General features: G+C 37.3%; 1 protein-coding gene across 1 annotated transcript in view; it reads right to left on the minus strand.

Annotated features, from left to right (window-relative positions):
* SGCZ (sarcoglycan, zeta) overlaps positions 1–15,959 on the minus strand; it is a 141,483-nt gene that overhangs the window by 43,774 nt on the left and 81,750 nt on the right. The window contains exon 4 of the mRNA XM_014537932.1: positions 7,426–7,548. Within this exon, the coding sequence (XP_014393418.1) occupies positions 7,426–7,548 (123 nt within the window). The remainder of the gene's footprint in view (positions 1–7,425; positions 7,549–15,959) is intronic.

Here is a 15,959-nt window from a genome sequence, read left to right on the forward strand (position 1 = left end):
AGGAAGGAAGGAAGGAAGGAAGGAAGGAAGGAAGGAAGGAGGGAAGGAAGGAAGGAAGGAAGGAAGGAGAAAAGAAGTCATCTGTTCATCTGCAATGAGCTTCTGCATCTGTATTTTAGGCCTTTGTCCCATAAATGGAGATGTAAATACTGAAGCCTGGTTTCTACCCTCAATACAACACAGCACAATTATCTGTTTTTAACTTAGTTTCACACAGACTGTTATCTATCCAGCTCTGAAATATTGTCTCAATCTCCAAATTCACCTCAGCCATTAATCTTCTGGATTTCAAGTTGGCTTGCTATTTCCTGGGTATTTCAATGTCAGAATTCCTCTATTGATTTTGACTTGACTTCTTTCATTCAGCTCTGGACATTCTGAGTTGCCTAAAAGTAATTTTCTACTTTAACTTTAACTCTCCAAAACTCAGTTCTTGACGTCAACCATTTAGAGTTGCAAAGGAATGGAAAAAATGAGTGGACTGATCTACCTTGAGAGTATACGTTGAGAGAAATTTTTAAAAAGTGCCATATTAAACTTTTTTTATCCTGATACTAGTAGTAAGATTTCAGTTTGACGAAGATGACAATAGGGAATAAAGATATTTTCTTGATTTCTTTTTTATTTAAATGTATTGGGGTGACATTGGTTAATAGGATCATATAAGTTTCAATGTACATTTCTATGATACACGATCTGCATATTGCATTGTGTCAGAAATGGTTCCTTTTCTCATTTAACCCATTCTTCCTTTACTAATGGAAGGAAGGAAGGAAGTTAGTTCCCATCCCAAGTTTTAGCAAAGAACATAACCTCCAGTTAGAGCTAGCCTTCCCAGCTACACATAAGCGCGCGACTACATTTTGGCCAATATGTCAGTGATGAGTGCCATTTCCAGATTGTGATATTCTAAGAAAAATCCTTTCTCCTGCTTCCTCTTTTTCTCACTTCTCTGATGCTGAAATGCAGAGAAGACAGTATGTGACAGCCTCAAGCTGATTACCAAGAACAGCAACCTGATCAAAGAAAGGGTTGCAGACATGGCAGTTTTAAGGAACCTATTATCACTAGATGTCTCAGTATCTGCCTATGTCTGAACTCTGATATGAGAGAAAAATAAAATGTATATTGTTTGAGCTCCTGTATTTTGGGACAATAACTATTATTACTTATCCATATTTTATCCTTCTGTTGACATATTTTCAAGAGCTCTTCTACTATCTCTAAATATCTAGTAAAGTGTATAGTTTTCCATTTCTAATATTGAATATACAATTTCCATGCCATGTATTTTCAACTCTCTTATTTTGTTTTCCTTCTTTATCTGTTGTGCAATGTATTTTAATTTCCTTTACAACTATCTACCTTAAAAACAGCAAACAAATCAGGAGAACATTAATGGTACTTAAAAATTATAACATGGTGGTTGTTACTAAATGCCAAATTTGTGGTAGGGTTCTTCCTAAGTGATTTTCAATGTATCTTTTACCTCCACCCAAATCCTATGTGGTGTGTCCTCTAAATACTCCCTTAAAGAAGAAAAAGAGAGGCTTAGAGAGATTCAATGATTGGTACAGTACGCAAGACAGACAAATGACCCCCTCTCCAAAGATGTTCACTCCCTAAATCCTGCTGCCTGTGAATATGCTACATGACAAAGGGGTTCACAGGTGTACTGGTGGTTATTAACCTACTGACCTTAAAATAGGGGGATCCTCCTGGATTATGCAGGCATCTGGACAATGTAATGAGGCAACGTAATCACATGAGCTATTAAAAGCAGATAACCTTTTCCCAGCTGTGGCAGAAGAGGATATTGGAGGATTTGAATCATGAGAGGAACTCAACCCAGTGCTCCTGGAGGCAGGAGACTTGGAAAACCTGAGAAGGAAGATGCGTGGGCTCCAGGAGGGAACCCCAGCTCCTGGCTGACAGTCAGCAAACAAGAAGAGAAACTGCACACACTTCCAGGACACCACATTCTATAAGTAATATATTTTTTAAACTTCATCATGATATATAAGAAATCAGACAATTCATTTACATGATGGAAGGATAAATGATATCTTTGAGATATTTGGGGATTTAAGGCCCATAGCTATAAGATACATTTTAAACATCAATGGAAAAATTTAAAACCACTACAAAAACATGTTAATTCAACACACCCCAACTATTTTTTAAAGGGACTGTCCTCTTTTAAGACGTTTTTCACATTTTTATTATAAAAGTATATTTTCAAGTTTTGCTTTAACAAAAGTAGGAAACATTTAAATGATAGCTTAGAAAAATAAGTCATGAAAAGGATTGCCAATAGGGCCTAGTTCATCATTTATACACTTCAAACATTTCCACGATTTTTACCTGGAGATTTGGGGGTAAGGTAGAGTGGTACTCATCATTAGTGTCTCCAAAATCTTTCTCCTCAGGAGGTTTAATCAAGTTTTGCTTTAACAAAAGTTGGAAACATTTAAATGATAGCTTAGAAAAATAAGTCATGAAAAGGATTGCCAATAGGGCCTAGTTCATCATTTATACACTTCAAACATTTCCAAGAGTTTTATCTGGAGATTTGGGGGTAAGGTAGAGTGGTACTCATCATTAGTGTCTCCAAAATCTTTCTCCTCAGGAGGTTTAAAAGCAACTGGAAAACTAGGTGAGTGAGGTGGGTGATTTACCCTACTCTTTGAACTTGAAATGCCACACTCGGGTAAATGAATGCCTGCACAGTACTTTCCTCGGCGCCTGATCTAATCACATTTCTTCAAGTGCTATTCGGACCAAGGAGTTCCATCCATCCTGCCGGCTGAGTGGCACACATTCTTGACATTTGGACAGGTGGGGGGAACGATGGTCCTGAATAACAGAACGCTTGGTTCCAAAGCTGCCCCCTTCACCATGTGCCAATTTAACAGACAAGAACAAGGATGTAGCAGACTAACTAATAAAAACAAACCAGAAAATATTGATTTCAACCCAGACACATGGTGTTTAATTTAAAAGACAGCTCTTCAGAAAATCCTTTCCTCAGTTGTCACACAGGCATGAGAACGTGTCTATCTTCCCAGGCACTCAGCTAGAACAGAGACAAAGGAGTGGTACTCTTGCTTTTCAAGTCAACACAAGGGCATGGGTACATGCGTGGCTGGGGTTCATTATTCTTTCAGCTTGCCAGTTTTAATTTCTACTCTCTGAAAATAAAAGACATACCCTTTCTCCTCAGACATTTAGCTTTTCGTTTTTTTCCTTTTTCTCTCAAATACAAAAAAGAGAGGTCTAAATCCAACCGATAACATTTAATTTAACATTAAGGTATTCTATAGGGCTAAAGTCTTTCACTTTATAAAGCCAAATGACTTGTACATGCACGTTGTTTCCAAGTGAATATACAGCATGGAATACAAATGAAAGTACAAATTGAAGTTGATAGATTCTGCCTGAAAGCACTAAATTTGAGTCTTCTGAGTGTAAAGGTTTCTATCTTTTATTTGTTTATCTGCTCTCAAAAGATAATTGCATTAAGTGATATCATTGGCCAATAGTAGGGGATACAAAATGCAAATAAGATTTGCATCCAAGCATGCATATGTGAGCTAACAAGTGAAACTCCAAAATATCCAATGACACAGAGAGGGCATGTAAAGGTCAAATAAGTGTATTCAAGTTAAGATTTAAGAGAGATGAATCAGGGAACTTATATGTATATATGCATAGCCCATGGATACAGACAATAGTGTGGTGAAGGCCTGGGAGGGGCGGGTGCAGGGTGGAGGGGGTCAATGGGAAAAGAGAAACACCCCAGGGGACATCTGTCATACTTTAAACAATAAAGATAATTTTTTAAATGAAAAAAAACAACAACACAAATTAAGATTTAAGTAAATAATTACTGAGCAAGTCAAGTAATATCAAGAGTAAAGAGTTATACATTTCAAGCATCTGATTGCTCATCATGGTGATAGGCAACTGTGGGGTGGTTGTGTTCAGGTAACCGTTTGCCATTTTCCTCCTGAACCAGTGGTTTTCAACCTTCCTAATGCCGCGACCCTTTAATACAGTTCCTCATGTTGTGGTGACCCGCAACCATAAAATTATTTTTGTTGCTACTTCATAACTATAATTTTGCTACTGTTATGAATCGTAATGTAAATATCTGATATGCTATATGTGTTTTCTGATGGTCGCGACCCACAGGTTGAGAACCGCTGTCTCTAGTATTTACATGTATGACGTAAATTCCTGCTACATTTTAGGAAGGATAAATGTAAATACCCTGAGCGATACTAGATCAATGAATAATTTTAGTCATCAATGATTTTGCCTCAGGTGTATAGACACACTAAATAAATGCATCCACTTCTGTCGCCCTGAAAGAGAAGTCCATGTACAAAATGCCATTGTTCACAAAGGATAATGTTAGGAAGGGCTCATTTTAATTCCTAAGAATCTTCCTTAAATAGAACATTTTTGTGTCACAAAGTTAAAATTCTAGAATAAACTTCACACAGATCTCCTGTCACTTCAACTCTGAAGTCTTGTCAGTGCAGCTAACTAATTATATGAAGCACCCGGGAGTCAATGTTTCTTTGCCGTGTTATTTTTTTCAATGATTCAAGCACTGCTTTAAAGTATATGTGGGCTTACTAATCAATTCCCGTTCCCCTAAATTGCATGCTATGCTATGCACGATTTTCTCCTCCAAGCATGTAAAATGCTAAATTACATTTGTCTTTGATATATTTTCCCCCCTTTATTTTAAAAGTATCACAGGAAGGAACACAGCTACTATAAAATTAATATGCAATCATCTAGCAAAGGAGTACGGGCCTAGCGGGGCTTGAGAGGGCACGTGTATGCTTGTGTCTGTGAGAAACAGAAATGTGCCTGGAGACTTGGGGAGGTGGTGGCGATTGTAATCAGTTCAGTTACTCTCCGTGCATCTGTTAACAATGTGGAGAGGCACGCTCATTCTTTCATCCTAAGTGCTATTCCTCAAACCCTTACAAAATTATGTTGGATTCAGAAATGATGGGCTCAGGATTACATTATTTTGTTATTTGGAATCTTCTGGAATCATATAGTACATAAATCTATTGTAAAACTGATTAATTTTCTGAGATAATTGGGAAATATAGATCAATCAAGAATATATGAAGAATAAACTCAGTTATGTGTATAATTTTGAGATAGAGAAAGAAATGGAAAAAGAGAGCCAGAGTGAGATAAAAGTAGTTGTCCATCTATACATACATATATACATATATACTATTCATATATACTATACATACATACACACACACATTCACACATACACAGAGCGGGAGAGAGAGCAAGAAAAAAATGAACAGGTTAGCAGAGATGACTGCCTCAAGACAGTTAATTAAAAAGCAGAAAAACTTAGATTTTTCAGGAGGCACATTCTCCCCTGACTTAATGGCTCAAATTATAGTCTAAGGATACCAAGAAAAAGAGGAAAATAAAATTGAGTATCCAACTACCTCAAAGAAAAAATTTCAAAAACTGCTGAATGTGTCTAATTTTGTAAAGAGAGCATTCCACCGCAATTGTTATGAGACAAGTCAAGGTAACATAAAGATCAGAGAAAGTTAAAATTCCATGAATCCTAAAAGCTGTCAAGAGCTCTAGAACTTCCCTTCATTTATGAATGCAAAGTACCCCATGGGAATATCTGAATATTGATTAAATAATTTTGGGGTAACTGTGTAATATTCTAAATGCTATCTCAGAATTATGCTGGTTTCAAAGCTGATTACCAGTATGCACTATCAAGGTTAAAAGATTGCTAAATATTGAAATAATATGTGCCCAATCTCCCTGAGTGCATTTCTATCCACATACCCAACTTTTCTACCAACCAGCAATTCACATGTTAGCGCAAAGGGCTCTAAAGTCAATGTCCTCAGTGATTTGTCTGTGTTCTACACTAACCGTATCTTCATGCTTTTTTAAGTCTCCCTTGCCCCCATCACAGGACTTAGACAGGTCAATTTGGTTAATTTTTGCCTCATATGCATACCTCCTTTCCTGACCTTTCCAAGGAATTTTAAGAAAAAAAGGAAAATAAGGCAGATGGACAGTAATAGGGGCCACAACCAAACACCAACCTGATGTTACAGGCCCCAGCTACTCAGCAGGACACCCTCACAAAAGATAGGACATGAGGGTGGTAGTGGGTTGTGAGCAAGCCCAGGGATGCCCAATGAGGATCCCCTTTCAACAACCCTTGTTGAATTTCATTGTTATTTAATAGTAAATAATTCTTGAAGTCCACGCAGCTATGTCTGGGACATTCACAATATTATTATTTCTCTTTATTAATAAGAATAAAGAGCTAACCTTTACAACATCTTTATTACGTGTGGAAAACCTTTTAAACATACAGATGCACACACAGGCATGCATGTGCACACACACGTAATTGGACACTAAATTTATCATTATCATTTAGATTAAGAAAAATTGGAGGCATAGATGATTTATTTAAAATATTGAATAGTAGAGATAGGATTCAACCCTAAAACCCATGGAGAGCAGAGGCCAATTACCATGCTAACTGCTCTCACAGGGCGCAGAGGACGAAGTTGGACCTAACTAGATATGACAGATATCCCAGAAGCTGTTCCCAAACTCCTATCTGGATAACACTAAGTCAAAGATATTTCATCTTTTTTCTTTCTTAAAATAATGTGGGCCTCTTTGGCTAGTTTTAATAAAACATGGGTTATTGTTGTGAATGAAATAATTGAATAGAAATTGTGCTTAAAATTGTCTTTAAAAGTATTCACTGCTCCCAATCATCCCTTTAACTTTCTGTTTTTTGGTGTGTGTGTGTTTTTTTGTTGTTGTTCTTGCTTTTCAATTTCAGTTGTTGATTGACTTATGACCCTAATGTTAGAACCCTAATTTAATAACTCCTAAATAATATGTGATCAGCACTATTTCTTGGTTTATATACTTTTTAAGATAATTATGAGACCTAAAGAACAATCATTTAGTTTACTTATATTATAATCTTTCCCCTACTTCATTTTAAAGTTGGTTTTTACACTTTAGTTCTCCTTTTACATATCTTTTATTTTTAAATAATATCTCTACATTTTATTTGTCTATCACCTATAGAAAGCTTTATTTAGTGTTTGACCTACCTTTTATCTTCCACCATTCATACCCACTTTCCTCCACCTATGCCTCCCTGAGACTCACAGCTTAATTATACATCAACAAGGCTAATGTTTACATCCAAAACCAGGCCCTTCTCTTTGAAGACTGTTGGAAACTCAAATGTGAAATCATGTGAAACTCAATTTTGGACATGGGGATCACACACCTCATAAAGTAGCTTTTTTTCCAGTGACAAATTCTTTCAAGAAGTAAACAATGTTTCAATACCTCAATCTACAGTACCTGTAACTTTCAGCTTTTCAGCCCCAATGGTAATCTCATCTTCATCTGCAGAAAACAGCACCCTGCCATCTTCGCTTGCTCTCACTTCAAATCTTTTACACTGAGCTTCCACAGCATCAGCTCCTATGGTCAGAGGAAAGGTTTAAAAATGAAACTGGTAAGCAGGAAATCATCAATATGTATTTTTTAGAAAGATAAGAGAAATGCATCTATTGTTTAGTTTATCTCTGCAATATGTTTTCACCCAAATTAATATTTTTAATTGTTATACTTTTCAGTAGCCTGTACAATTTGGAAGAATCTTGCTGGGCTAAGATGGCTGGGCATACATACATCTGACATCTAAATGTCTGACGTGATCCGAAAAATGTTTGTGGGGTTAGCTAGTTCAAAACTCTGTATATAAACAAGGAGAGACAATGTCTGCTTTGTTCTTGGTTGCAGCCTGAAAATGGGGCATTACATTGGAACCTGCTGCAGGCTCAATAAATACTTATGGACTGAATGACTCGTGTTTTCTCTCTACAAGCAGAAAATAGTGCCCATACCTGCTGCATCACAAGATAAAGCATTATTCAGCTGTGAAACTTTAGTTACTTTACATTCCAGAGTCTAATATTGAAATTTGTTCACCCTTTACTATCACTGAATGTGAACCCTTTAATAATCTTGCATGCATATACATATTTATGTATATGTAAGTGTTTCTGTGTTCCTAATGTCTTCTAATAAAATGTTTTCTTGACTTGCTAAAATATAATATTAAATAAATATAATTACAATATAGAATTGAAATCTATTTTCAATTTATTGGATACTTTTTCATATTAATCCATTCACAGACTACAAACCCATCCCCCATATTTGGAAAACACAATTCCTATGAGAGTTTGGAGGGCTTCAGTAAGAAGATAAAACAGGTCAGAGGGTGAGGAGTTGTTATTTCCATAACATTTATTTGTTTTCACGTATGGATCTATATCTTCCCCTCTTGTTAATATTTGGAACATCCCTCCTCTGCCATATACTTACATTAGAAACTTTTGCAAGTTACAATCTAGCCCAGTCAGAGACCTAGGCATAAAACACTCTGTGCATACTTCTTTTCATTTATTTTAGCGTGTGCTATAAACTCAATGTTTGTGTCTTCCCAAAATTCATACATTGCAATGTTAATCCCCAGTGTAGTGCTGTTAGGAGGATAGGCCTCTAAAAGGTAATCGGGCCATTAGTGTGGAGCCCTTGTGAATGGGATTAGTGCCCTTATAAAAGGACATCAAGAGTACACTCTCTCTGCCGTCCTCCAAGTGAGGACACAATGACAATTTGGTTGTCTGTGAGCCAGTAAGAGGCCTCTCACCAGACACTGGATCTGTTGGTACCTTGATGTTGGAATCCCCAGTCTCCAGAACTGTGACAACTTTATTTTTGTTGTTTAAGTCACTCATTCAGAGGTATTTAATTATGGCAGCCTAAACTAAGAAAATGTATTGCCATTATTTATTAATTACTAGAGATCCGGTGCCTGGATTCATGCACTGGTGGAGTCCCTCGGCTTGGCCTGCAGGAATCCGGCTGAAACCGGCTCTCCAACATCCCTCGAGGGTTCCCAGATTGCAAAAAGGCACAGGCCAGGCTGAGGGACCCCACGGGTGCATGATTGGGGTCGGGAAGAGGCCGATGGAGGGCTACAGGGTGTGTCTGGCCCTTCTCACCCAGTCCCGATCAGCCAGATCCCAGCAGCAAGCTAACCTACCAGTCGGAGCGTCTGCCCCCTGGTGGTCAGTGCACATCATAGCAACTGGTCGAACAGTCGGACATATAGCATATTAGGCTTTTATTATATAGGATATGACCCCCTGGAATTGAAAACATGAGATCATCTTTGTATTCCAAAATATCCTCTAAATTTAAAATTGTGTCTGGTTTCTAGTGGGTGCTTAGTAGGAAAATGTTAGGTAATTAAATTCTAGACTTAAGCTTACTTTCCTTTCCTTAGTCCTCAGCCCTACACCCAATCCTAGCCCATTGGCTTTAGTAACTTAAACCTTACCATCACCATAGCTTCTGAGGATCACTGAACAAGAGGAAAAAGTTAAACCCAAACCCTGATAACATTTGGGATAACTCTCTGAAAATAAGATGTATATGTTTTTTACATTCTGTAACTACATACATTTTTTCAGGTCAACATAGAAAATTTGAAAAGCTGCTATGACAACCACCTCATAGGCTGTCAAGTTTAAAACAGCATGAATTATATTTTAAAATCAGTTCTTTATCTTTCTTTAAAACAAAGAACTTTCCTTACATAATTTAATGACAATATTGAAAAAAACTATGGAAGACCTATTGTTCTTCATAACAGTCATTGCATTTGGTCTTGGAAAAGTTATTTCAGCAGCCTGCATTCAGTTGAATGTGTTTTCTTCGAATTATGGTCTACATTGTTCTTTGAATTTTTGAACATAGTAATAAAACTGGGTAACATTTGAAAAAATGTCTAAAGCCAATGTATTGATAAATGTGAATTGTGAATTTTGTGGCCTCTATGTTTTAATCTCTCTTCAAGGAACTCAGGCATATATTAAATATAAACTTTCTGAAAGATATTATAGCTATTATACACATAAAACTTTAACATATATATTATGTTACTTCCTTCACATATACTTAATTATTGGGTGAATTGATCTGTACAATATATCACGGACTTAAATGATATTGAGGTGCATTAGATCACTACACACTACATACACACTTACTTGCATTCATACCTAGATATATATATATATAAGCAATATATACACACACTAGCAAAACTTTTCTTGGCATAAAATAGTTAATGTCATTATGTAAGAGATGCTTTATTAATATAAAAGTGCGATATTGTATGTCATAAACTATTAGAACTGTAAGTAAAGTGTCTGGGTATGGCAAGGTGAGCTGAAATCTTAATTCATTAAATTTAAATAAGCAAAGCAACTAAGCAAATGCACCTGGAATAGAAGAGAAGCATCCAGGTTAAAAAAATGCATGTAGAATTATTAAAATTTATACACAAATTATTATTGCAGACTACACTTTATTCAACATATTAGTGTAATGACAGGAGACAAAATTGCAAGCAATTAGCAATGCATTGATAGCAAATAAACATTCACTTCAGGAAATAATTTTGAGTATATTGTGCTTCTGTACATTGCTTTTCTTTTCTGCAAATGAAAACCAATAAATATATGTAGTTGAGCATATATTACATTGTTGTGAATGTTTATATGCTTAAATTTAGTATATTAGGCTATATAAAACTAAATTTATTACATCCTAACATGCACTGTGTTGTCTTATTCTGTTTTTTATGTTCCTGGCATCACAGGTTCTCCAGGTTGGGTCCACTTAGGATCCAGTGTACACAGGAGAGGTGATGTCCAGTTCAATTGTATCTCATCCGGTGAGGCCTCCCGTGTTGCCAGAGAGCAATGTGCCTGAAGACTGTGGGTAAGGAGTTATGTTTCCTTAAATAGATCATAAAAGACGGGGTTGTTCAGGCACTTCTATATTTTATTAGTTATCTTAAACACCAACTCACTAACTAAAGTATGGAAACTAAATGTTTCCTTAGGTATATCTCTGAGGAAATTTATTCTAGCAACTTCAAAATCAAACAAAGAGCAGTCAGGGATAGAAGAAGTGAGAATTGGCAGGAAAAAGAGAGAACATATATAAGCAAAAGAATAGGTTCCATAAAAATATTGAAGAGTTCAATCCATATCCAAATATTTTCTCTAGTTCATTTAATGTTCTATGTATTCTTCACAAAGAAACAAACCAAAATAAGAACTAAGCTAATTTCTTTGTTACCCTGGGATACTGTTCCATTGCCTTTTAAAACATCCACATTTCTTACAGTCATATTCAGTAGCCAAAGGCATGTTTTGATGGGAAGTAGAGAGGCTCTAACAATTTATCTATTGTCTTTGAATTTTCTACATTGAATCAGTCATATACATGAATTGGAGAATTTTATTCAATAGAAATCTCCAAAGGTGCTAAAATAATATATTACCACTAGAGGCCCGGTACACGGATTCGTGCACTGGTGGGGTCCCTCAGCCTGGCCTGTGCCCTCTCATAATCTGGAACCCCTCAGGGGATGTTGGGCTACCAGTTTCAACCCGATCCCTGCAGGCTAGGCCGAGGGACCCCACCTCATGCACCGGGCCGGTTTCGGCCAATCCTGCACCAGGCCTTTACTATGCATATAAGATCTTTGGTTAATCTCTTTCCCCCATGCCTGTGCATTGAGCATCTGCCCTCTGGTGGTCAGTGAGCATCATAGGTACCGGTCGAACAGTCGAATGGTTGCTTAGGCTTTTATATATATAGTAGGGCCATATGGTATGATTTAGTACTGATTTAAAGAAAATAAGGCAAAGATCAAAATGAGTATGTCTGATCATCTCTACTGTGTTTTCCTCAAGCATATCATAATGGACTTTTTGTCTGTATAACTGCAATTTTATATGTCTGTCAATACTTTCTAGGTCTTGAAAATGAGTATTATTAAATGATTAGAAATCCCCATGAGAAAAACAAAAACAAGATTCAATATCCTCAACTAAATTCGGTGTTCTAAAAGTCCTGATTTAGAATTATCATGGGCCAAACAAAACAAAATTGAAAATAAAAAATGAAGCTGCTTTAATGAAATATAGATATAAAGAGGCCCTGTACTTTATTTTATTTCACACTATGTGTGTCCTTAAAACCTTCATGGGAAATGTACTTCAAGTGTACTGAGGAGGGGAGGAGAAGCAGAATAAGGAAGAGGTCACCAGGGCCAGGCTGGAATCTGCAACTCTCATAGGATCCTGCCAGAGATCAGTTTTACCCCACACTCCCCCTGCTTCCCCAGTGTGTGCTCGCGAGCACACACACACACACACACACACACACACACACACACACACAATTCTTATCTGTCTTCTGCTTTGGAATCAGAGGAGGAGCCATTCTCCTCCAGCAAGTACACACACACACACACACACACACACACACACACACGAACTGTCTTCTGCTTTGGAATCAGAGGAGAAGCCATTCTCCTCCAGCAAGTAAGGTTGCTACAAAAACTCTGAAGTTACATTCTCCATTGTATTACTACTTGAGACTTCTACCCCATGTCTGGACCAGTGCATAACAATTCCTCAATAAAAATTTCTTTTAAACTTTAATGAATTCCAATTCTTCCCATCATTTGTACTTCAGTGCTTTGTTAATCACACCCTCGCCTATCTATACATCCTACAATCACATATTATTGGTCCCCCTCATCCTTTTTAAAAGTTATGAAAAACTTACACATATAAAGATTATATAAATATGTTACCAACCACCCAGACAAGTAAATAAGTATTATTAACAACATAGATAAAATATTCAATGCAACCTTTCCTTAATCACATGTCCCTTCCTTCCCTGGGGAGCTCCAATGTCAATATCATATTGAAATTAGTTTCCATCACTCCCATTTTATAACTGTACTACTTATGTATTCTTAAAACAGTTTTTAAAATTGGCATGTTTTGAATTATATATATGTATACACACATACCCTTCTAGTACTTATATTTTTTGGTGACTAGGTTTTTTGCATTCAACATTAAATTTGTTAGATTCATCTATTTCAATACATGTGTCTCCAGTTTATTCATATTCACAGTTTTATTCTATCACTAGAGGCCTGTTGCACGAAGAGATTTGTGCAATAGGCCTTCCCTTCCCTTGGCTGCTGGCACCGGTTTTCCTCCTGCAACCGAGACCCAGGCCTTTGTTCTGGCTGGGCTCAGGCCGGAGCTGCCCCGGAGCTGTCAGGCTTCACTGCTCGGCAGGCCCCAGGGCTGTGAGGCCTCGCTGCTCCGCCTGGCACCGGGGCCGTGATGCCTCTCTGCTCCGCCGATCCCGGGTCCATGTGGTCTCGCTGCTCCGCCAACCCTGGGGCTGTGTGGCCTCGCTGCTCCACCGATCCCGGGGCCATGAGGCCTCGCTGCTCTGCCTGGCGCCAGGGTGTGAGGCCTCGATGCTCTGGCCTGGGCCATCAGACTTCGCTCCACAGCTTGGAACCTAGTATGCAAATTAACCACCATCTTTGTTGGCGGTTAATTTGCATAGGGCTGTGTGGACTCGCTGCTCCGCCAGCACCGGGGCCATGATGCCTCACTGCTCTGCCTGGCCCAGGGGCTGTGAGGCCTCACTGCTCCGCTGATCCCAGGGCCATGAGGCCTCGCTGCTCTGCCTGGCACCAGGGTGTGAGGCCTCGATGCTCTGGCCTGGGCCGTCAGACTTCGCTCCACTGCTTGGAACCTAGTATGCAAATTAACCACCATCTTTGTTGGCAGTTAATTTGCATAGCATGCTGATTAGCCAATGGGAGGTGTAGCAAAGTATGGTCAATTACCATGTTTGTCTATTCTTAGATAAGATATGGATAGAGCACAGGTCAATGATCCATTTTCCACTGATAATCTTTTAGGTTGTTTCTGGGATATCAGAATTAGTAACAATGATGCTGTAAATCTTTGTACAAGATTGCTTCTATACTTTGGCAAGAATTTTCTAGGGCATATATTTGGGTGTGAGATAGTAGAAAATGTACTTTAAATGTAGTAGATAACAAAAAGTTATTTTCCAAACTGATTTTATCAATTAACATACCTCCCAGAGAATATGAGAGTTCCTGTAGCTCTGCATTTTTGCAAACACTCAGTGTTATCTGACTTCAATATTTTTGCCAATCTGAGCATGTAAGAGATATGCCACTATGGTTTCAATGTACAATTCCTTGATTACTGTTGGAATAAATATCATTTAAATACCACGTGTTTTCAGTCTTACAGACAATAGATTCCTCACAGTCAGTCCCTGCGGCCACTGGGGCTGACTCTTTAGAAGTGGTCCATTTCTTAGAGTGGTGTTATTTTCTCTGACCAAAGCAATTAATTCATGCATAAGCACCTGACTGAAACACTCTCCTGATTTTTGCACTAAGTTTTGAAAGAGGCACATTCTTCTTTTCAGATCACAGACACTGACCATGATATAAACTTGAAGCTTTTAAGTCAAGCTCCCATGTGGAAAAAGTCTGCCTGAGAATTCATTCAATCCACAGGAAAGGAACAGAAAGAGAGAGACAAGGACAGAGAGACAATCCTGAATAATTGCTTAAACAACTGAGTGCAGTCAGAGACAAACTAAGGTAGCCCTGGACTTTCCAATGATATGAATAAATGAATTACTCACCACGACCATGTTGAATAGTGCATACATTGTGATTTGGCTTTCTTTTAGTTGCATTTTTATTACTCTTTATTTTCTTCTTCTTTGTTTTTTGTGCAGTCATTCTCTCTCTCTCTCTCTCTTTCTCTCACACACTCTCTCTCTCTCAAATAGAAATCACTGCATCACTACAAAAATTCATCAGTGTCTAATTTAAACATATACATTTCTGAAATGATGCTGTTGAGAAGGCTACTATCATATACTGAGGCAAATTCTCTTATAGGTATTTGTATTGGGCAAACTAGAGTTCTATTTAGATTTTTCTAAAACCTGGCCTTAAGTATAAATGTAATCTTTTACACTTATATTCTTGTTATTTTGGTGATTAATAATAATATTAATAATAATAATAATAATACTTATAGACTACCTAGCCAACCATTTCCTAAACTACTATGGTATTTTTTTTTCCTGGGCCTGGTCTCTATGAACTTTGAGCATCAGGTAAAATCTATCTCTTAATTCCACTTATGTTGACCAAGTTGTTTAAGAGAAGTGAAAGTGAACATTTTGGCTTATTGTTTTGTGTAAGGGTCCCAATCAAACCACATATGTGCAAAATATTCTGGTTTTTACATAGTATACAAACATAAAATTACAGCACTTCAAAATTGTATATGCCACAAAGTTTGTGGGTGACTTATTATTCTTCAAAAATTGTTTACATCTTATATGCATTCATGCTCTTTCAGTTCATAAAGTTAAAATAGAAATAGAAAAGGCATATCGCATGCAGTGAATAAATGTTTTCTGCTAGAATTATTACCTCTGAGTGGAATAAATGAATGTTTAAATAATGAGACAAGATTAACTAGAAAGGCAATAGAGGAGATAAAATGGAATACTAAAAAGCAATCAGTTGATGAAACAGGGCAGGAATGGAAAATAAGACGATCAAAAATAGAAGAAGTAAAGAGAAAAGAGACAGCAAGGTGGTATATTTAAATGGAAAGACATCAACAATTACAGTCAAATATAAATGGGCAAGAACTAAACACTACTATAAAAATTTTACCATGTTGCCCACAGTATATCACAGTGTAGATTCCATTCGTAAGTAGGAGTGGGGCTCAAAACCAAAGAGACTGGGGAAAACATATGCCGATGTTAGCAATCCTCGGAGAAACCAAGAGGTCTGATGCCACCTAATGGAAACCTTATTTTTTTAAATGTGTTGTTGTTTTTCTTTTTTT

This window comes from Myotis brandtii, unplaced genomic scaffold (assembly GCF_000412655.1).
Source record: "Myotis brandtii unplaced genomic scaffold, ASM41265v1 scaffold185, whole genome shotgun sequence".
In the NCBI taxonomy this organism is placed as follows: Eukaryota; Metazoa; Chordata; class Mammalia; order Chiroptera; family Vespertilionidae; genus Myotis; species Myotis brandtii.